Source organism: Oryzias latipes, chromosome 21, assembly GCF_002234675.1.
Source record: "Oryzias latipes chromosome 21, ASM223467v1".
In the NCBI taxonomy this organism is placed as follows: Eukaryota; Metazoa; Chordata; class Actinopteri; order Beloniformes; family Adrianichthyidae; genus Oryzias; species Oryzias latipes.
The window spans coordinates 14,455,338-14,478,096 of NC_019879.2; the positions used below are offsets into that span (position 1 = coordinate 14,455,338).

The 22,759-nt window shown below is 40.8% G+C and overlaps 1 protein-coding gene and 1 long non-coding RNA gene across 5 annotated transcripts in view; one reads left to right on the forward strand and one right to left on the reverse strand.

The window, feature by feature from the left end:
• Positions 1 to 22,759, forward strand: part of LOC101175519 (abl interactor 2) — an 86,617-nt gene that overhangs the window by 59,770 nt on the left and 4,088 nt on the right. For 2 of the 4 annotated variants that reach the window (XM_023950598.1, XM_023950597.1), the window contains 5 exons: positions 9,848 to 9,951; positions 12,241 to 12,393; positions 16,306 to 16,430; positions 21,770 to 22,060; positions 22,319 to 22,483. In XM_023950598.1, the coding sequence (XP_023806366.1) occupies positions 9,848 to 9,951; positions 12,241 to 12,393; positions 16,306 to 16,430; positions 21,770 to 22,060; positions 22,319 to 22,483 (838 nt within the window). The remainder of the gene's footprint in view (positions 1 to 9,847; positions 9,952 to 12,240; positions 12,394 to 16,305; positions 16,431 to 21,769; positions 22,061 to 22,318; positions 22,484 to 22,759) is intronic. The other 2 variants (XM_023950600.1, XM_023950599.1) reach the window with 2 other exon arrangements.
• On the reverse strand, positions 3,560 to 4,167 carry LOC110017383. The gene is made up of 2 exons (XR_002292760.2): positions 3,969 to 4,167; positions 3,560 to 3,792 (listed from the first exon to the last, which is right to left on the reverse strand). It is a non-coding gene; the product is annotated as an uncharacterized LOC110017383 (long non-coding RNA).

Consider the following 22,759-nt stretch of genomic DNA (forward strand, 5'->3'; position numbering starts at 1 on the left):
ATCTCTGCTTCAACTCCCGCAGTGAAAGCTGTATCTTAATCTGTCGCCCATGTTTCCATCTCTCTGACAGAGTTTGAAGCCAAAGCCCCTCCCCTGCCTCTCTACCTGCTTTTCCTCTCTACCTGTTCACCTGTTTTTTTTAAACTTTTTATTTTTGCTTTCTCATAATAACAAACAAACAAAAATTCCCTGAGATACATTTGATTATAAGTCCACATCCAGTGAGGTGTACAATTTTTTTTTTCCAAATTAAAACAAAAATTGCATTGAGGAAATATGAGACAAGTAGTTCAGTTAAACAGATACTTATACAACCATGAATAAAGGTACATATTACAGTTACAACCCCAAATAAAGTTTAACAGTGTGCCATCTACGTTCAAAGACATCAGTGTTTAGTTGTAGAGACGCTGTCATTTTTTCCACCGAATAAATATCTGATTCTTTGTTTCCATTCTGTTAAAGATGGTGATGCGACCTTTTTCCAATTTCCTGTTTTTTTGCTACCAATAATAAAATGCATGCTATTTATATCTGATCAGAACCAAGGTCCCCTGGTAATTCACCCAGCAAACATGACATGGCACTCAAAGAAATGTTTTGTTCTACCATTGTTTGAATCTCCCTCTTAATATTTTTCCAAAAGTCACTAATAACGGGGCAGTCAAAGAAAATATGTGTATGATCCCCAATTTTTCTGCATTGCCTCCAACATATGGCTGTAGTTGAACCCCTAATAAACTTAGAGATCAACAGAGGAGTGAGAAAGAATCGCATTTTGATTATACAGTTGTTATATTATACAGTTTGATTCTAATTCCCATTTTTCTTTGATATTATACGTATTCTGTCTAGCAGCAGTTGAGAGTGTCTTATACAAGTTGGAGATGTGTTTATGAGTTGGAAAAACATTTTCTGCAATTGTAGTAAAATATTGTTCTATGCAGTTTTTTTTTTTTTATTCTGTCTCTCTCTTTGTGGCTCATGATGTAATGCCTGATTTGTAGATATTTATAAAAAATATTTATAAAAATCATCTCTGATATAGTTCTAGGATTAATTATTACAATATTGGTATTAGGTTGTTTAATCTTGGGAATTACTCGGCTTGCCTGTGTTTTTTTTAATTGAAATGATAATAGTCGGCTTGCTTTGTTACCAAATTCGTAGTATTTTTGATTCATAAATCTAAGGCTACCTTAGCTTAACCTGTGTTATAGGGGGTCGGCAACCCGCGGCTCAGGAGCCGCATGCGGCTCTTTGGCGCTGAAAATGTAAAAAGATGGGGATAGAAATATATTTTTTGTTTTAATATGGTTTCTGTAGGAGGAAAACAATACACAAACATTATTAACATTTTCCAATGCTGTAAGAATGCGTAGAAAAAAACTTTGTTACGCCAAGCAGGAGCGTCACTTGCACAGGGCAAAACGGGAGCCAAACTGTCTGGAAGTTGAGCTGTCAATCAATTGGCTGCGCTGCAGAAATGTCCGTGTCCCATACAAGGCACGTCTCCGAGCAGTTTCAGAGAGGAGCAGGCAGAAAGCTTAGCTGAGAGCATAGTCTCCTTTCTGGGCGAGGGCGGCCGTGGTGCAGCGGTAGGGCGGTCGACCCATGATCGTAATATTGCAGGTTCGATTCCCGCCTTGCACGCCCATGTGTCGAAGTGTCCTTGGGCAAGACACTGAACCCCACCTTGCCTCTGGTGGGAGGTTGGCGCCAGTGTTCGGCAGCGGAGCCGCCATCAGTGTGTGAATGTGTGTGTGAATGTGTCTGTGCATGGGTGAATGGGACTGTGACTGTAAAGGGCCTTTGTAAGAAGGTAGAAAGCGCTAAATAAGTATACGCCATTTACCATTTCTGGCATTACAAGTCCCTTTACTTAAAACACGCACCACACTGAACATTGCACAGGAGTCATCAACCTCTCCCCCTCCCACACTTATGGTGCAACATAAAGAAACAACATAAGAGGAAGAATGAACTAAGGTGGAACAACAAAACTGCCATATGGGCAAACAGAAACGCTCATGCTGAGCCCTAATTAGATCAAGAGACCACGTCCCACAATCCCCTGCTGCTAACAGACCTAAAATGCACATGACCGCCACTACAATATAACTTTTTTTTAAAACTTTATTGTACAAAACGAAAGTACAATACAAAACACGAATTTACAAAGTAAACTTCAGATATGCCAGGGGAGCATTCTTTTGTTCGAATCCTCAAAATAAAAATGACATCAAAAATCGGATTTCTTTATTACATTTCTTTAATTTTATCTAAGCAATGAATCATAATTCATTGATATTTTAGCGACCCGGGGGTTAGCCCCGCCTTCAGCCCCTAAGACTCATGGAAAGTGGGGAGTTTTGGGGTAAAACCTTGGCTGTGTCCGAATTCCTACCCTAACCCCTAACTACTAAAACCCTATATAGTGCGGCACTATATAGTTCTCTATATAGTTCTCTGAATTTTCAAAGCAATTCGGACACCCATGCTCACTACTTTTCTCTTTCGGGTGTTTTCATATGGCGCTTGACACGAAAACAAAGTGACACATTACCGCCACCACCTGGTCTGGAGGCGAACTACTATTTAACGCGGAGAATGACACCTATTTGTCAAAGTAAAAACATAATAAATATGAACATTTTTACAAAGACTATTTATGAATCTGCAGTGTTCTGATCATGGAAAACGTGGCTGATTTATAAATGATAAAATTACAAACACATTGGTGTTGATTTAATGTATTTGTTCAGAAATAAACCCGGGCTCTTGGGAGGAGGCATTTTTTTCAGTAGTTTTCTCTTCTACCTTACTGTAAATAGCTTTGAATATGAATCTGTCCGTGTTCCTGTTGGCAATAATTCAAGCGTTTTTCGTGAGATCAAACCGAAAACGAGCAGATATGCAGCATCACAGGACAGCAAGGAGGAGAGGCAGACATCTCAGAAGATTTCCTCTGGATGCCCTGGCCACATATGAACAACTTATGAGTTAAACTTTAAGTTTTTTTTTAGTTAAACTTAAGCATTTGTCACTAATTGTGCTCAAGATTACGCAGTCTTTTGGGTAAGAGTTTAACATTCTTTTTCAACACTGGATTATGAGTTGTATAGTCTAATTACATGAAACACTTGTGAGTTCAAAGTTTAGTATTTTTTATTCAGAGTCAAACCATATCACTTGTTTAAAACAAAAAGACTTTCATTTTTTAAATACTTTCATTCTTCACCCAGTAAAAAAAAACACGAGATTTTCCAGCATTCATAAATAATTCATAAACTAAAATGTAAGACATCAAAAATAAATATAAACATTCAAAAATTGAAATTTAATTTCCTCAATGAAATAATTTATTGTTCCATTTTACTGGGTCTTCCACGTCTCTACTGCTTAGCCAAACACAAAGGTTTCTGTCCTGGCCCTTTACGCCGACACAAGACCGGATTTTCGGCAAGACCATCAAGCATCTGGTGGAGCAGCTTCGGGTTCCTCACACTATGGGGGGACAAGAGACTGAGGTCTTGGTATTTCTTTTCTGGCTGGCGTGTGGCACATCTTACGGTGTGGTAGCCAGGGCCTTTGACATGCCACGGTCCACTGTGAGTGACATTGTCCACAGGGCGGCAGACCGCATCCTCCAGCTGATGAGCAGGGTCATCCAGCTTCCCAGTGGGAATGAACTGCCATTAGTCACCTCTGGTTTTTTAGCAGCTCGCTTGGTCTTCCACCTTCCAAAAGGTCGTGGGGAGCATCGATGGCTGCCACATGGGAATAAAGCCCCTAAAAGAAAATGCAGCTTGTTATTTTAACAGGAAGCTTTTTTATTCCATTCAATTGCAGGCTGTATGTGACTCTAATGCCAAATTTAGAGATATTTTTGTTGGGAATCCAGGATCAATCCATGATTCACAGGTTTTACGTAAAAGCCTAATTTATGTAAATAAAACATTACCCACCTGAAGGATCCTTTTGGGTGATGGTGGGCATCTCTGCATTGCACATCCCATCACCCTGCTGACATCCTACAGGGGACCCATGAGGAATGTGATTGAGGCCTGTTACAACCAGGACCACTCCAGAACACGCTCTGTGGTGGAGAGAGAGCATTTGGCATTATAAAGATGAGGAGGAGAGCAATATTTCTGGGGGCACTGGGAGTAAAACCAACCTTTGCAATGAAAATCATTGCCTGTAGTTCAATTCTGCACAATCTGTGCATCAGCAAAGGGGACTGCTGGGAGCCACTGCAGGACGACACCAGGAACATGCAGGACGAGCACAGTGGCGTCCGTCTGCGAGGGCAAATCTCTGCTTTCCTTTTAGCTCCAACTGTGACACACATGACTCTGGAGGACCACAATTATTGTTAACATGTGTAAAAATAAATGTTAACATATAAAACGAAATTGTAAATGTGTACATTTGATATTTATATGAAAATCCTTTTGAGATTGTTAAAAAGGCTCAGATTTAAATAATACATGTAAATTATTCATTTTTGTTCATGCATTTATTAAACAAATTGGAAAAACAACGGCAACATTAAATTTTTTGAGCAATATTTTCAACTCAAGTAAGCTTAACAGACTCTCCTGTCGCTCTTCCTCCCTTCTTGCTCTTTCCTCCTCTCCTCTCCTCTTTCAACAAAAACCTTTACCCCAATAAGACAACGATTAACCGTTTATTAACAAATGAAGACAAATCTGATCATGATCATCAACAAGTGACTTGACTCCCATCCGACAGGAGCTTGCCTGAAAACAAACAGGCTATCTTTCTCCATCCACAGATGGATCAGATTTTCCTCATCCTTGTCTGTCCCTACATATATAAACACATTTAAAACATGTGTTAATAACTTATGACTACGGTTAGAAGTCACTGCTTTTTGATGTAATATCTAGCGTTGTTTTTTAGCATTCGGCGCTAATTCGCGCTAGCGTTAGCTTTAGCATTACCGAAATTGATGAGCTTCAAAACAATGTAGATAGTCGATTGAGGAATATAACATATTAAACACATCATCTTATGTATTTACCAATATATTTTACAATAGATACTAGATACTTTTTAATATACTTACATGTTTCGGTTGTTTTCCTTGCCCAACCGGCTGCCATTTTCGAATAATTCAAACGCAATGGATTGTGGCTCATACGCAATGCATTCTGGTCCAAACGCAGTGCATTCTGGTCAATATTCGCCAATCGAGTGAGCATCGATCCACACTGGTTTTTCGTAGAGACTTCTGGGAAATTTTTCTAGTCCACTCGTTTTTTAACTGTAGATTCGGACAGCACTACAAAATGGCGACCGCACTATATAGTGCACTATATAGTGCACTATATAGGGCGTAGGGCGGTAATTCGGACACAGGGCTTGAGTGAGAGTGTTGTGAATTGAAGTGACGTCCATGCTGTTTTGGCTGTTTATGTGTGCTTGAATAAATGGGCTTGATGCTGAAAAGGAATGTCGGTGGGCTTCCCGTTTATTTCTGCTTGAAACCATCCGGGGTCGTGCGGTGTATGGGGCACGGACAGCTCTCCAATGACGCCACTACGCTAGCCGTTTGGCTTTATCTTCCCCGCTTAAGTGACGTCCCGGCCGGGTCGTTACAATATTGTAATGAAGTTAAACTTGCACAACAGAGCAGTCACGTGACGCGTTGTTCTCCGCAGAATGCACTGCAGGGCAAAAAAACATTTAATTATTAATAATGCTCATTATGTATTTGTAGCAACTTAGTCATTTTAATAGCAGGCTAATATAGATAATAAAGATACACATTGCATGTGTTTCCTTCACTATAAGGCTTAAATAGGGATTTTAATATTTTGCGGCTCCAGAAATATTTGTTTTTTGTTTTTTTCGTCCAATTTGGCTCTTTCAACATTTTGGGTTGCCGACCCCTGGATTAGTATCTCATCTAGTTTTGTTATTTTTTCTTTAAGTTTGTCAAAGATCGCTTGACTTCTCTGTTATTTGTGTTCAAACTCCAATTTCTTTATTTCAGTTTCAATTTGTTTTTGAAGCATAAATCTCTTTAATTTAGACCCAATGGAGATTAATCTTCCCCTTATAGTGGCTTTTGCTGCATCCCATAGACCTGAGGGTGAGACCGATCCATTATCACTGAAATGAAAGTATTCTGCTATAGCTGACCTTATTTCCTCTCTAATTGAAGTATCTTTCAACAGTGAAACATTTATTCTCCAATATTTGAAACACGGTTCCTGCCCCAAATCCAGTGTCAATACTACTGGACTATGATCTGAAATTGTAATAGGTTCTGTCACACACGTTTTAACTTTATGAATGTCTTTTTTAGTTATCAAAAAGTAGTCTAGCCCTAATAACTTCCATGGACTTGTGACATAAAGGTATAATCTTTATAATTTGGGTGGAGATGACGCCAACTATCAACCAACCCAAGTTCTTTCATCATGTTCAATACACTTTTAGATGTTCTATTTGGTGTCTCAGAAGACATAGGTGATTTGTCTAATTTATTGTTTAGAACGCAGTTTAAATCTCCCCCTGTAAATCACAATGCCTTCCCCCTTATCTGTTACAAGATGTGCAAGTTATTTAAAGAAAAGTGGGCAATCTTCATTTGGATCATAGACATTTGGAATACTCAGTTTAAGTCCTTCAATGGTTCCCACCACCATAATGTATCGACCCTCTTTGTCTTGAAATACCTTTTCACAGTTAAAATACACAGATCTGTTGAACAAAATGGCAACACCTCGTTTTCTATGGTTTCTACAGAAACTGTAATAAACTTGGTCCATCCATTCTCTTTTTAGCTTGAGGTGCACTGTTTCTGAAAGATGTTTCTTGGAGAAACGCTACAGCGCATTGCAACTTTTTTAACTGCCCCAAAATCTTTTTCCTCTTAATAGGGTTGTTAATACCTTTTACATTATAAGTAACTAAGTTCCACGGCCCCATTTTTTAATTGGTGTTTTGTAGCTTACTGTCTTTTCCTCGCACCCGTACATAAATAATAACATTTTAATGTTTCCGGTTTTTCAGTGGAATGTGTTTAAGTTAACATTGTAAGTCAGGGAAAACAACAGAGCAAAACAAACAGAACTTCCATTTTTTTTTTCAGTCAGACATTGTACCAGAACTGTCTCAATGCCTGACCCCCGATAACGCTGGGACAGGGAGCGGTGACTAGAACTCCCTGTGACATAAAGCACCTGATGTGCAATAAAGACCAATAGTACACCAACATGTAAGAAAAGCCTTGGTGAGTGTGATCCACTCATGTAAAACAAAATAGAAAAAATAGAACAAAAGTCTCCCGTCGGGTTTTTAATTTTTTTTATTTCATTTATTATATTCAAAATTCTTTCCAGTGATTTGTGACAACTAAAAGTGTTCTCAATGAAATATTTACCTTCAATCTTTTTAGCCTATTGTTATCTTACCCTTAAATGTTTTAGATGTTTATCTTATTCAGATTTCTTCTTCTTGGATAATGGGATCATGGATGTGCAGCCGACAAATCTGCAGCAACTGTGTGATGCTATCATGTCAATATGGACCAAACTCTCTGAGGAATGTTTCCAGTACCTTGTTGAATCGATGCCACCAAGAATTAATGCAGTTCTAAAGACGAAAGGTGTCCAACCCAGAACTAGCAACAAAACTTGAACAAATGTTTTCGGACAATCTTTTATATAGCAATCTTTGCAATTCTGGGTTTGGCTGTCTGCTGGCTGTCTGTAGATTTGTGTATGTGATATTGGTAAATACATGTGATGGTTACTTGCATAGAGATATGGTTTCTATGCGAGTTCTACTCCCGGTTGGACATCACTCGTGTCCTTAATGAGGATGACACCTGGGTTTTAATCCCGTGGAAAGAAGTATAAACTGTAGGCTAAGCCACCCTACCAGATCTCATTCACTCTGCAGACGAGGCTAATTCTTTCATCTTTATTTCCAAGAGTTTGTTCTGTTTACAGGTTGTGGTCATTAAGGCTTGAGGCTCAGAACATAGATCCACTTGTAAGTTTTCCACCTCTGCTCTTTCCTAGCCTTGATAGAAAAATATAGTCATTAGAAGTTGTGACGCAGAGGTACAGCAGTTGACTTCTGATCACAGATTTCCTACTCTGCTTGACCATGTGCTGAAGTGTCCATGGCTGAGACACTGAGCCCCACAGACTGTGCAAAAGCTTTAGGCTTTAATGAAAGTAAAAAAAATGTTAATCTTTGGTAGTTAATGCCATTTTCATATGCTATTGCTGCAAACACTCTCAGGCTACACACTGCACCGGGCGTGTGACTCATGTTCATGAAGGCACTAAATGCACATTCTTGGAATACCCATGGTGCTCGTACCGGATAAGCAAGGAGGGGTTCTTATTATTCGTTTTCTGTTGTTTACTATCGCATGTCTGCCACCTACTGTTGAAAGAGGCTGTGTAAATCTCCCTAATCTTTCTTCTGGCTTAAGGCCCGTACACACCGGGACGAATTTCGGGCGCGATATTCGCCGACGTTTAACGCCTCGTGACTAAACAAAGTGTGCACACCGACGCGAAAAAACGCCACGCGTCAAAGCATCACTTTTTAAAAAACGCCTCTGGTTCGTTTTTTTGGTTTGACGCCCCGCGTCAAAAACTATACGACCAATGAGAATGGCGCTTTTGCACACGTATCTGGAGCTTCTGAAGTTACAGTAAAACACAACTTGCGGGCGCTCAAACACAAAACTGCCTTTCTGAGCACACATACAAGCAAAAAAGATAGACGCCAAGTAGCAGCTACACTGCCGCAAAGAAATAATGACAGACATTCTAAAATATCCCCGAAAACGCTCATGATACATTTTCAGCTCTTGTACCAGTCGATAAAACTCCCCATGTTCTTCTCTTCTCGTCGTCTTTTCCGGCGTCTTTCATCATTCAGCAGAACAATAATTTCTTCATCGCTGGAATTGGAGAGGAGCTACTGGTTCTGGAAATATTCATGTTTTCTTTGTATGATTCTGACAATCGCGTAAATTTTTGCTCTCTTCTTCTGAGTGAAAAGCGACTTTAAGAAGCGTGAAGTTGCGCAGCGCCACCTTGTGGACAGGAGTATTTCTGTTTTACATTAAGCGCCATCTAATGTCAGGGAATAAAATTGCATGTTCGCTCAGCTCATCGTCAGCGAAAATCGCCTGGGTGTGAACACAAAAAACGTGTTGAAAAACGCTGGCGAAAAACGGCTGGCGAATATTCGTCCCGGTGTGTACGGGCCTTTATTCTTTCACAGCCCCATTCCGTTATATAAAAGACTTGGTGTCATAGAATTCCAAACAAACCACAATTATCAATTTTCAAATGGTTGACACTTCTGTGAACTAAAAAGGACAACATCCATACTTCACTACCAAATAAAAATCCCTGATTGGTCAAAGGTTAACTGGTTTAACTTTCAACATGTGTTTTGTACACGGATCCCGAAAACGGTCATAGAAACTTGCGCCACTACGAGGAAACAAGAATTTTGAATGTGGAAGCCCGAAATCCATATAAACACATGTTTAAATAGACTTTTTATTGGAAATGGTCACTTAAGAATGTATTTCCAAGGACAATGTGAATGTAGCTTCAGATGGAGGTTGCTCAAACAAGAGCTGGAGGTCCTCAAACTCTGATGGGAAATAGGCCCATCTAACTAATGTCAACCAAAATCCTGATGTCTTTACTTTGAAACCAGCGGTTAGGTTTAGGTTAAATGCATTTGTAGAGAAGCATCTGCTTAGTTTTGTGTAAAAGAAGATGTCTTTTGAAAATCAAAATGAAGTGTAAAGAATGTGCCTGTTTTGCAGGGGAACGGCCAGCAGAACATGAAACTGGGAGGGAGCTTGTCCCGCACCACCCCACCCACCCAAAAACCACCCAGCCCTCCAAGGGCAGGCAAAGTGATCTTGGGGTAAGTTCTCAGATCAGCACCACCCTTTAAGCCCTGTTTGTCCTCTCTGTCTGAAATTTCTCTTTAAATTAACCTGAAACATCTGTTTTCTACTGGTTTTTAGATGAATGTGTTTTCAATGCACCTCCTGAGTCACTTCTATGATTATGATATGCTTGAAGTGGGTAAATACATTTCAGGATTTAAATGTGAATGAGTCGAATCTAAACCCAAACTGATTTACTGAAGAATCTTTGAATAAAATATACTGGTTTTTCACCATTTTTTGTTGTAAGATTGCAGATTTGACAAACGCACACACAAAAAAACTTCTAGACACACTGATTGCTTTGATGAATATCACCATTGGCTCTCTTTCTTGGAGCATGTAGGTCATCCAGCTGGATCTGTCTTTCTTCTCATTCTTTTCTTAATTTAACTCAACTTCTAGTCATCTGTTTTTTCATTTATGTTTATCATCCTTGTTATCTTTCCTGACCTTAATTCTCTTTCTCTCATCAGGCATCTGTTTGGATATCCAAACTAAATGTTGAATCAGTTTAGTGGGAAAGTAGAGGAAACTGTGAGATCCCGACCATGTTGAGTCCATTTTAATCTTGTTATAGGTGCGCTGAATTAAATACTTGGTCATATTGTTTTTTTCTTGTTTAAGTACAGTACTTCTAGAAGTACTCAGATTACTCTGTACTTGCTCACAGCCAGGCTTACTGATTTTCCAAGTCCAGCTGGCCTGGGGACCATACTACCCATCTGTTGGGTGTTTCAGGGTTCCTGTCCATTTCTGGCAACCTGCTGACCAACCGGCTGTTGTGTCCACAATCAACATTGTGGATAGACTCCTTTTATGCCGTAAATGCAGTGAACCACAGTAATAGGACCAATCATTGGGGCTGCGAGTAAAGGGCTTCAACACACATTTTTGCTGATGTGTACCAATGTGAGGTCCTCTGCAAAACACAGACTTTTAAAATAAAGGTGTGACTGTAGCTACAGCAGGTTTGTTCCAAGTGTGTGACTGCAGGAAAGAAGGAACAGAAGCTTCTTAGCGGTTGGTTGGAACTACGCTATGTTAACAAGCCAAGTACGCCTGAGTCTATACACACACAAACTCCTGCATACATGGACCGAGAATGGACAAAGACGCCGCAGTTGGTTTGCATCATGCTGTCATCAGCAGGCCTATGACCACACACACACCCATATATAACAACAGACTGTTGTCAGAATTTTTGTGACAATCTCTTTTTTTACTAAAAGAACATTTTGATAAAATTAATTTAAAAATTCAGTAACTATGAAACAACAGATCAGTGATTCCAATGGTTAAAAAAATATTTATAACCTTTGTCATAATCACTTACCTTTTTTTCTTTTCATCTTCTGTCTCATATATTTCACTTATTATGTACAATTTTGTACATATTAACCCTTGTGCTATCCTAGGCACTTCACCATTGGGAGTTGGGTCATGTAGACCCACTAAACAACATTTTATTGTCTTCAATGATTTGTGATCTTCACTGGTGTCCATGGATTACATGTAATCTTTCCACCTTTATCCACCTTTGTCATGGTAGGAATAACACGTCAATGTAAGGGTGGGGTCATTTAAGATAGCACAAGGGTTAAGAACAAAAATCCCAAGAAATTTTCTTTACATACTTTTACCTTAGGAGATTTAACTTTAGTTAGATTTTACATAAAATAAAGTCACTTGTGTGTAACATTTCTGCCATTTCAGGGAGTCATGATAAGATGCTGTTCTTAAAAAAAAAAAACATCCTGACCTTTAAAACGTGACCAGAATAATTTTTCCTCTCGCACAAAGCAAATTTGCTGCCTAGCCTTCATCTAGTGAGAATTTAGTCAGAAGTTATGATGGTACTGCTCTGCCTATGATTAATGCGTGTCAGATGTTTTTTTTTTTATAACATTGATGTTTACTTTGTGGCAATTTTGATGGTACCATAGATCTACCAGATTAGACTAGATGACAGTTGTGCTCATTTTTGCCTTTTTACTATCCAAAACCTGATCAAAATGTTATTGAACATTGATAAATACATCCATTTTATTGAAATTATTTACCTCAGCTTACCCTGTTTTATTTGTTAGCTTAATACCATTTAAATATAAAATTTAAATGTAAAAACTTTCTCTGTGTTTTTATTGTCTTGCTTTTCCAATTTAGAGCTGGAACCTGTCTACTTCCTGGGTGTTCCCACTGTGGTATGATTCACCACAGCCACGCTTGAATACCTTTGTTAACTCAACCTTTTGCACGCACAGGAAGAATTCCCCTTACAGGACTCTGGAGCCAGTACGCCCCCCCGTGGTGCCCAACGATTATGTCTCCAACCCAAGCAGAAATGTTGCGGCTGCTGGGCAGATTTCAAGTCCAGCCCGCACTGCCACCCTGAACCAGCGTCCTCGAACATACAGGTAGCGGGTGGAAACATGGCTGCCCGAGCGGGGCTCCTCCCCCGGCTCTCACTTGGCTGGCTCGTCTGAAATCTGCTGGTTTCTTTCTGCTAAAAGCATTATGTTCAGCATGTCTGCTTGTGATGACAGGAAGTAGATACTTCCTTAAACGATGTTCTTTGAAAAATTCAAGTCAGTGTTCTGCTTCTCATCTTTATTCCTAAATAGAACAGAGATGCTGAATATAAGGTTTTTGAAAAGCTTCATGCTAGCTTGGGTGGGAGGGGCTTTTCTTTGTTCTGACTAACCCCTGATCTCTTATTTCATCCATCATTTTAAGCATTTGATGCCTCCAATCTTCACCTTCAAGTTTCCCTGAACTTGAGCAAACATTTTGGACCTGTTTAAATAAGGAAGTCAAGTCTAGAAAACATGTAGAGATCCCAAAATTCAGATTCTTTGTCACTCATGCAGAGCATCAAAGATGCGCTGCTGAACAAAATGACAAAAAAAGGAAATGTCGTCTAAACATCACAAGTAATTACGGAGCCCGTGTCCTGTCATGGAAAAAAATAAAATAAATCTCGTTCCCACAAATTAATATCTTGTTCCCACAAAGTCAAATCTTTTTCCCACAAATTAATATTCCGTTCCCACGAAATACTATTTCGTTCCCTCGAAATTAATTAATGCGAACAAAATAATTATTCACGTCATAAGTCATTCATAAGGCTTCATCCCTCCTCCTTACCCACAGTGTATTGATTGACAGATTTTTTTTTTTTTTCGCTCATCTTAGTGTCAGATTTTCACCTTTGTTGTAACATTCGTCTTTCCAGCAGATCTGGTATAATTGTTACAGCTTAAAATAATAACTTATTCAAATCAGTGCTTGTATCCCCCACCTTTTCACCTTTCTTCCTTTTACTCTCTTCCACCCTCCCCTCACATTCTTCCCCTCTCCCTCCCCACACACACTAAATGTAACAAATAAATAAAAAATAATACGACAAAAAGGGGTTTATACAAATCTACACTCTAGTTTCTCGAAGCTATATAACCTCTTTCTGTGATAGTAAAACCTGTCCAACACAAAAAGCCTTCAGCTCTAATCTGTTTTCTCAGTTGTTGGACAGCACAAGTTAAAAAAAAAAAAAAAAAAAGTCATTCATAAACATGGATATGCTCTCCGCTCTGCTGCAAAAGCGGCTTTCAGTGGTAACTTCCGTGTCTCTGTGATCCACATTCGTTCAGGAAAGGAAAAAGAAAAACAATCAAAGAATGATCAATTTATTATTGTCTCAATGAATATAAGAAAAATACCGCAGTGATTACCGCTTCGCCATACCGCAGTGATTGTCTGGACATAGCTCCTAGCTCCGCCGCAGAGCTCTTTTGCTTGTCAGGCCGGCATTCGGGCAGCTGGCTGGCCGTCTACCGCCCAGTCAGCTCCGGTATGGGATATTGTAGTTGAGAGTCGAATAGGAATAATAATATTCAGGAATTGTCTTTTATTAACATACTTGTTAGCAGTCGCTTTACATCAGAAGGCTAGTAGGCTACATGCTACCTAGCCCATCATTAACCTGTCATTCACGTCATAAGGCATTCAAAAACACAGATGTGAGCAATATTTGGATTTACAGCAGATACCTTCACATTTCTGTCTGTGTGTGCCTCATGACATTGCCAGAAGACACGGATGATGTTTAGAAATCAAATTTATTTATTTTCAAAAGCATCTGTAATCACATTTTCATGTCTGGGTTCATTCACGTCCCGGTACGGTCTCCGTCCTGGTGCAAAAGCCGCTTTCCACCACTACTTCCATGTCTCTGTGACCCACATTCGTTCAAGAGGGGAAAAATAAAACGCTTAGTCCGGTAGGCGATGCAGCAATCCGTGTTTATGAATGACTTATGACATAAAGAATTATTTTGTTTGCATAAATTAATTAATTCGTGGGAACTGAATATTATTTTGCGGGAACAAGATACTATTTCGTTCGCACAACTTAATTATTTTGTGGGAATGAGATAAGACAAGATATATTTTATTTTTTCCATGTAAGGACACGGGCTCCGTAAGTAATAGAAGACAAAGGCAAGTCAAACTGGTCAATCAGTCAAATGCAATTGAAAAAAAAATGTGTGCTGAAGTTTATGGATTTAAATTTCCAATATAACATTAATGTTTGTCTAAAAGCATAAAATTAAAAAAGTGGTGAATTAAAAAGAGATTAAGAGCATTTTATGTGCTCAAGAAAATGTTACAGATCCGTTCATAAAATTTGACCATATTTTTTCAAAATATTTGCTCATTAGTTAAATCATTCCAAGGCTTTCTAAACTTTTTTTTTTTTTTTTTGGCATGTTATTCTGAAATGTGCAGCCACCTGTGTTATTTATTTATTTTGGTGGGGGGGGGGGGGGACCAGATGGAGTCCATCCAGTCCAGTACTCACTGCTGCACCCGCCATTTATTCATGTTTAGAAACAGACAGTAATGCAATGACATGCAGAGTTCAGCTCCACTCATGGACATATATGCCGGCTTTATGCTGCTGCTTTAGTTTTCTGCCTTTCTCTTGTATTTTTTTCTTTTATTCAACCTCTTTCCTATTATCGCTGTTTAGATTATCATTATACTTACTGAAGCAGTTCTACTCATTTCATTATTTTAATTCTTTACTTCATTCATTTAAAACATTTAGAACAGCTAAACATTTGATTTAAAAATGAATGAAAAGGAGCAGAAAAAAACTCAGTGTTTCCCTCCTACTGATAACGGTAAAAAGATAAATACTCAGACATTTTCTGTTTCATTATAGAACATTTCAAATAATAGAAGCTCTACTCTCTCATACATTTTCACCATTTGAGATTTGATTCACTGAGTTAGATTTTTTAATGTCACTGTTGAGTTTGCTGCATAAATTCAACATCAATGGACTGAATCTAGGTGTTTGAAAATCAGTTTTTTAAGGCGTTGCGGAGTGCCTTATGCAAAGGTTCCAGAAAAATCGATTCTTCTGATTCATTCAAATTCATTCATTGTTTCTGTGTTAATAAAGAGTTTGTAGAATGCACTCCTGTTTACAGCTCTTCCTGTTTCTGTTTAAAATGACACATTTGTTAAATAAAAGACACAAGTCTGTGAATCCAATCAGAATAAATTGTCATTTTGACTTCAGTTATGTACTATCCCTCTTTGTTTCATTTTTTATCATATCTGCGTTTAAGTCAGCTCAGAGTTGATTGGTAGTATTAATGAATCTTCTCTGACGGATTGCTCTGATTGTTTAACTCCGTATTGTTTTGGAATCATTTAGACAACTTTGAAATATGTTCCTGTTGTCTTTGCTTATTTAAACCTGAAACTCCTTAACTCCTATCTTCTCTGTTATTTTGAGCAGCATTGGGTTAGGGTTCTCTCTCATTGTTTGTGTGTCCTCAGAAGGGTATGATGTTTAGCTCAATTTTTTGTGAGAAGTTCAATCAAGTCCTCATCAGAGGGTTCTGGGTTCAGCTTTCACAAAGTGAATTCAGAGGTCTAACTCACTTCAGCTGCAGAGCATGTGACTGCAGCTGCAATGTAAACACAGGAACCAGGTAAGCACAGAGCTGGACTGCAGGGCTGAACTCCACATGTTCAGCAATCAGAGCTACAGTTGAACATGTTAACCCACTGTAGGTCTGATGTTCTGGTTCCAACTTTAGCGTGTTGGTCAGCAGATGGTTAGAGACTGTGAACTTTGTGTGGAGTTCATTTACTTTTGCGTTGGCAGGCAGCTCCTATTTTTGTCTTTCTAAGCCAAAACAACTTGAGAGAACGGTTTGAAGGGATCTCCCATGTGGAATTGGCTCCCAATTGTTCACATGTCAGAACACTGATTATCATCCGGTGTGTGTGTGTGTGTGTGTGTGCCTGCAGTGGTAGCAGTGGAGGCAGCCACCCTAGCAGTAGCAGTCGGAGCAGCAGCAGAGAGAACAGCGGCAGTGGCAGTGTGGGCGTTCCCATAGCCGTTCCAACACCTTCACCTCCTTCAACTTTCCCAGGTAACAGAAGGAACTCACCTGCACAGGAGACACACACACACCTGTCTATGGATCACAAAGCCCCCGTCTTTGCTGTGGTTAGATAGATGGATAGATGACTTTATTATGGATAGATGACACCATCATCCCCCAGCAGCTCACTCACAAACTTGCTCAGCTGGGGCTCAACACACCTCTGTGCAACTGGCTGCTAGACTTCCTGACGGGGAGACCACAAGCAGTGCGAGTCGGCAGCAACACATCCAGTACTATCATGATGAACACAGGGGCTCCCCAGGGATGTGTGCTGAGCCCCCTCCTCTTTACCCTGCTGACCCACGACTGCGCCCCGACACACAGCTCCAACATTTACGTTAAATTTGCCGACGACACCACAGTGGTGGGTCTCATCAGGAGCGGAGATGAGACAAACTACAGGAGTGAGGTGAGCCACCTGGCTGGTTGGTGCAGAGACCATAATCTCCTCCTGAACGTGGAGAAGACGAAGGAGATGGTGGTGGATTTCAGGAGAGGCCACACTCAGCATGCTCCTCTGACCATCAACAACACTACGGTGGAAAGAGTGAGCAGCACTAAGTTCCTGGGTGTGCACATCACAGACAACCTCTCCTGGTCCGAGAACATGGCATCACTAGCTGGGAAATCACAGCAGCGTCTCTACTTCCTCCGTAAACTCAAGAAAGCAAAAGTCCCTCCCCCCATCATGCACACGTTCTACAGAGACGCTGTGGAGAGCATCCTCACCAGCTGCATCACGGTGTGGTATGGCGCCTGCAACGCGTCCTGCCGGAAGTCCCTCCAACGCATCGTGAGGGCAGCTGAGAGGATCATCGGTGCCCCCCTCCCCTCCCTCCAGGACATCTACAACACCCGCCTGACCCGAAAAGCCCTCTGCATTGCAGCTGACCCCACCCATCCATCCAACAGCTCCTTCAGTCTGCTTCCATCTGGGAGAAGACTACGCAGTCTTCAGGCCAGGACCAGCAGACTCAGAGACAGTTTTCTCCTCCAGGCTGTCAGGAAGCTGAACTCTCTCCCAGCCCTGCCCCCCCTCCCCTCCTGCTGCCCTGTTGCCCTCCTGCTCTGCTGAACTCTGACACACATACGTCACCTACCTCATCAGCACTGACTGCACCTTCCACCAGTCCTCTAGTGCCGTTAAAAAACTAAGTAACTGTACTTCAGTCACTTTATTCTCTAGTCACTTTATTCTCTCCTCATTGTTTTACTTTTATTTTTTTTATACTATTTATATTTAGGCCTCTACTACTATTTATAGTTGTTTATTGTGCAATTTGAAGGTGTCTCCCCGTTTAAACTGAAGATGAAGAGAAAACGCAATTTCAATTTCTATGTATGTGTCAACATTGTAGATCTTGACAAATAAAGTTACTTGACTTGACTTGACTAATCCCACTATGGGGAATTTTCTGTGGCAGCAAAAACGACATTCAGAAATAATCTACATAATTCAACATTAAAAAAAGGACATCAAAAATGACATTCATATTAAATTATTAAAAATTATTATGAAAATTATCATCAGAAATTCGTATTAAATAAATAAATAAATATAAAATAAACAGCTACGAAGGTTTAAAGAATATGATCAACTGTAAATAAAAAAAATTTTAAATGCAAAAATAAGTAAGTGATAAAGTACACACCAAAACTACGGAGCCCGCCGGGTGCCAGTGGTTAAAAATAAAAAAAATCTGATAAACTGTGCGCACGGAATACTAAACCGTGCGCACGGAATACTAAATTGAGCGCACGGATTACTAAACCGTGCGCACCATTTAGTAATCGGTGCGCACGGATTAATCAATTGTGCTCGTTCTGTTACGCAATCGTGCGCGCATGCAAAGTTATTGCATGTGCATGCCTCTGAGCATAGAAGATAAACTCTTAGCTTCGTGTTTGCAGGGATGTGAGGGTGCTTTGGTACAGTGTGCGCAACGGAGGAAACTTCAGACCCCACTCCGTTTCCCTGTTCTGCTGCGCCGACTCCAGAACCGTGTCCCCCGGGAGATTTGTACTATCTCCAGACCGAGGACGGGCGGAGGAGGCTTTTGGGGGACCAGTCCTGACAAACCGTGCACACAATCATGTGAATTTGTGTTACCATTTAGGTGACTGGTCCAGACAAAATAAAGGCTGATGGTTATTCCAGTTTAAGTCGATCCACGGCTAAATCGCTCATCAGCACGGCTAATGTTGTTAGCATGAATGTTGTATTAACCTATTGACTTAATCGTGGACCAATCACTACCGTAGACGTCATTGGAGAAACGTACAACCAATCAGATGGTGTGACGTCATCATTAGTCGCAGACCATCGAACAAAAGAAGTGACTAATGATGACGTCAGACTATTTGATTGGCTGTAGGTTGGTCCGATAAAGTTATTGGTCTGGATAGTTCATTGAGGAAGTGAAGTCTTCATGTAAACAATGCTAAGCTCCGATAGACTTAGGGACATGACCATTTAAACATGCTTTTATTATTATGATTATTACTAAGTGCATGTTCGCTTATAGTTTTTTTTAAATCCTTGCGCCCGGGGCTTTTTCTGTCTGAACTGACACGAAAGAAGGTTTACGATTAAGTCAATAGGTTAATACAACATTCATGCTAACAACATTAGCCGTGCTGATGAGCGATTTGGTCGTGGATCAACTTAACTGGAATAACCATCAGCCTTTATTTTGTCTGGACCTGAATGGTAACACAAATTCACATGGTTGTGTGCACGGTTTTTCAGGACTAGTCCCCCAAAAGCCTCCTCCGCTTCCAAAAGCCCGTCCTCGGTCTGGATTCACATGTTCCGGGAGACGTTCTGAGTCCCGACAGCAGAACCGGGAAACGGACAGCAGTCCGAAGTCTCCTACGTTGCGCACACTGTACCAAAGCACCTTCACAGCCCTGCAAACATGAAGCTAGGAGTCCATTTGCTCTGCTTAGAGGCATGCACATGCCATGAATGTGCGTGCGCCACGATTGCGCAACAGTACGAGCATAATTGATTAATCCGTGCGCACCATTTAGTAAACTGTGCTCACGGTTTAGTAATCCGTGCGCACGCTTTGCTAATCCGTGCGCACGCTTTAGTAATCTGTGCGCACAGTTTATCAGATTTTTTTCCCTTTATAACCACTGGCACCCGGCGGGCTCCGTACAAAACAAACAGCCGTTCAGGAACAAAAAACTATTGAAAAACAGCAACAACTGCAACAAAAGTAAATGAATAAGTGGGTGAAAGAAAGAAATACACCAGCGGGACCGTGGACTGAAACTTTAACACGGTGTTGGATAGTCTGATGGCTGTGGGGAGGAATGACTTGCGGTAGCGTTCCTTCTTGCACTGTGGGTGTTACAGTCTCTTGCTGAAGGAGCTGGTCAGCGCCTCTACGGTTTGGTGCAGGGGGTGGGAGGGGTTATCCATGATTGATGTCAGCTTAGCCAACATCCTCCTGTCCGCCGTGTTAGAGATCACTGGTTTGAAATTTCTGCATTAGGAGATCACATTTACCGAAATCAAAAGCTATTCCAATCAAATACATCTTAATAGATCAAGTTCCATTTAAACATAGGACCCATTATTGTGTAGCAGCTTCACAATTCTTGCATCCATTGAACTTGTGAGTTTTTGGAGAGTTTCTGCTTGAAGTTCTTTGCAGGATCTCAGAATAGCCTCCCAGAGCTTCTCTTTGGACGTGAACTGCCCCCCACCCTCATAGATACTTCGCTTGAAGATCCTCCAAAGTTCTCAATAGGGCTGAGGTCAGGGGAGGATGGGGGTCACACCATCAGTTCTCTCCTTTTATGGTATAGCAGTTAATGGTGCAGAGGTATTCCTTGCAGCATGAGATGGTGCATTGTCATGCATGAAGAGGATTTTGTTACGGAAAGCACCGTTCTTCTTTTTGTACCACAGAAGAACGTGTTCAGTCAGAAAGTTCACCTACTTTTCAGATGTCACCTTCAGGAACCCTAAAGGGGCCGTCCAGCTCTATCCCTATGATTCCAGCCCAAACATGACTCCGTTACCTCCTTGCTAATGTCACAGCCTTGTTGGGACATGGTGGCCATACATCAACCACCCACTACTCCATCCATCTGGACCATACAGGGTTGCACGGCACTCATCAATGAACAAGACTGGTCCCACTGCAGCCGTTTCTGCTTGTGAGTGTTGTTTAGAGATGACCCAAAAGAAGATTCACGTATACAGTGATCCCTCGCTATAACGCGGTTTACTTTTCACGGTTTCGCTACTTCACGGATTTGGATCGTGCATTGTGTTCTGCATTCTGATTGGCTAAAAATTCACTCCGCTTCTTCTCTACCTGTCCGTCAATAACGTTGCAGTTTAATATGTACACGTACGTAAGAAAGCTTGCCAAATTTACAACACGTACGTGCAAATCATCTCGCAATTTCGAGTTTCTCCAAAACCCATAGAAAAAAGAGCGACAACAACTGCACCGCGGTCTTCAAAAGAAGAAAACACTGCAGAGCGGAGTCAGGATGCAGCGGCTCAGTCTGAACAGCAGTGAAATACACCTGAGTCACTATTTATTTGTCCCACTGTACTTTGTATTTTTTCCATAATCATTTTAAAATTTCTCCTGTTTAATCCAATTACTCGGGTCGCGGTGGGCGGGGCTAATCTCAGCGATTTGAAGTCTTCTGTTCACATTAATGATTCAAATTATTATTTGACCGTACAGTACAGAAGTTATTTGTTGAAAAAACGTTTCTAAAGTACTTTTATTTGTGAAACAAATGCTTGAGCCTGTTTGTTCTTCCTTTTCCAATGTATAATAGAGTATTTAATTGTATAATAATTGTAAAAAAAAATAGGTTTCTACTTCACAGATTTTGCCTATCACGGGTTCTTTTTGGAACGTAACCCCGAAAAACAAGGGCTTACTTTAACTGCAGGCCTCTGGAGGATCCTACACCTTGATGTTGGTGGGACTGCAGATACACCAACAGCTTCAAATATGTGCTTGCTGATTTGTAATGGTATTTCAGCAGCTGCCCTCTTAATGTGATGTATTTATCTGTCACAAACTTTCTTCATTCTGCCTTTATTTGCACCAGCCTGTGTGTGCTGTGAATCAGCCACATATCTCTTAATAGTACAATGATCACACTTAAATACAATTTGCATCATAATTTGGAACGCACTGTATGAAATTCTTAAAAGCTGATTCTACAGAAATCTTCTCTCTAATTTTGTGGTTAAGTAAAATATTTGCAGAAACTATTTTTCCTTTGCTCCTGCTGCCCTCTTTATCTTCTAACTCCTTACTCTTTTCTCCCTCCCAAAGTCTCCCCCACTGCTGGACCAGCTAGTTCTTCCTCCACTGCTCCTAACTCTTCCCCCTCACCTTCTTCCACTCCATCCTCCTTCTCTTCCTCCTCCTCCACCTCAACCTTAACTCATCCCAAAGCTCCTCTGCCTCCAAACTCACCTCCCCAAAGGAGCTTACAATCAAACACAAACACCTACCCAACATCTAACATGTCGCCTAACAAACCCAAGGTCCAGTCTGAGGCGTCTTCTCTCCCTCCTCCTGCCCCTTCTCCTCCACTCCTCTCCTCTTCACCACCTGCTGAAGGTGAGTGACAAACTATCCGTCACCTCAACTTCACAGTTTGCTGCATGTCTGGCTCCCTCATCCATGCTCACAATTTCTGACCAAGAAAGAGAACTAAAGATGTTTCTTTAGCTGCATGTCTGTGTAAGAACAATCATTAGGGGTTTTTGAAATGATGACATGAGATCCAAACTGGTTCCGATTCATGACTCCACCATGCAAAAAGTCTCTATTTAAATGGATTCACAGATTTCTGAAGGTATCTCTTTGCTCCATTAGGCCCCATCATTCCTCAGTTCTACAGCATGAACCGGCCTCAGCCTAGACAGCAGACTCCCCAGGTTGGGGGGTCCCTGCCGTACCGCCGCCCCCCCTCTGTGATCGGTCAGCCAGTTGGAACGCAGAACCATGTCAACGGAGGTCCATACTACAACCAAAGCCCAGGTAGGAACCGCACAGCTGAGAGGGGCGCTGTTCATGGTTTTTAGGTAATGCTTGAGTGTCTCCAACAACAGTTCTGTCTAGAATGCTGCTTATCCGAAACATTTATATCTTCTACATCTACAATCCATTTTAAAGACATGTCTTATAACTGCTGAAAGGACAGACATATTAACATTTATGTTGTCACAAAACATTCTTTTTTTACTTAAAGTGAAGCTGTGGAGCAAATGAGGAGAGCATTTAAGGACAGTCCAAGCTTGAGCGTATTTAAGAAAT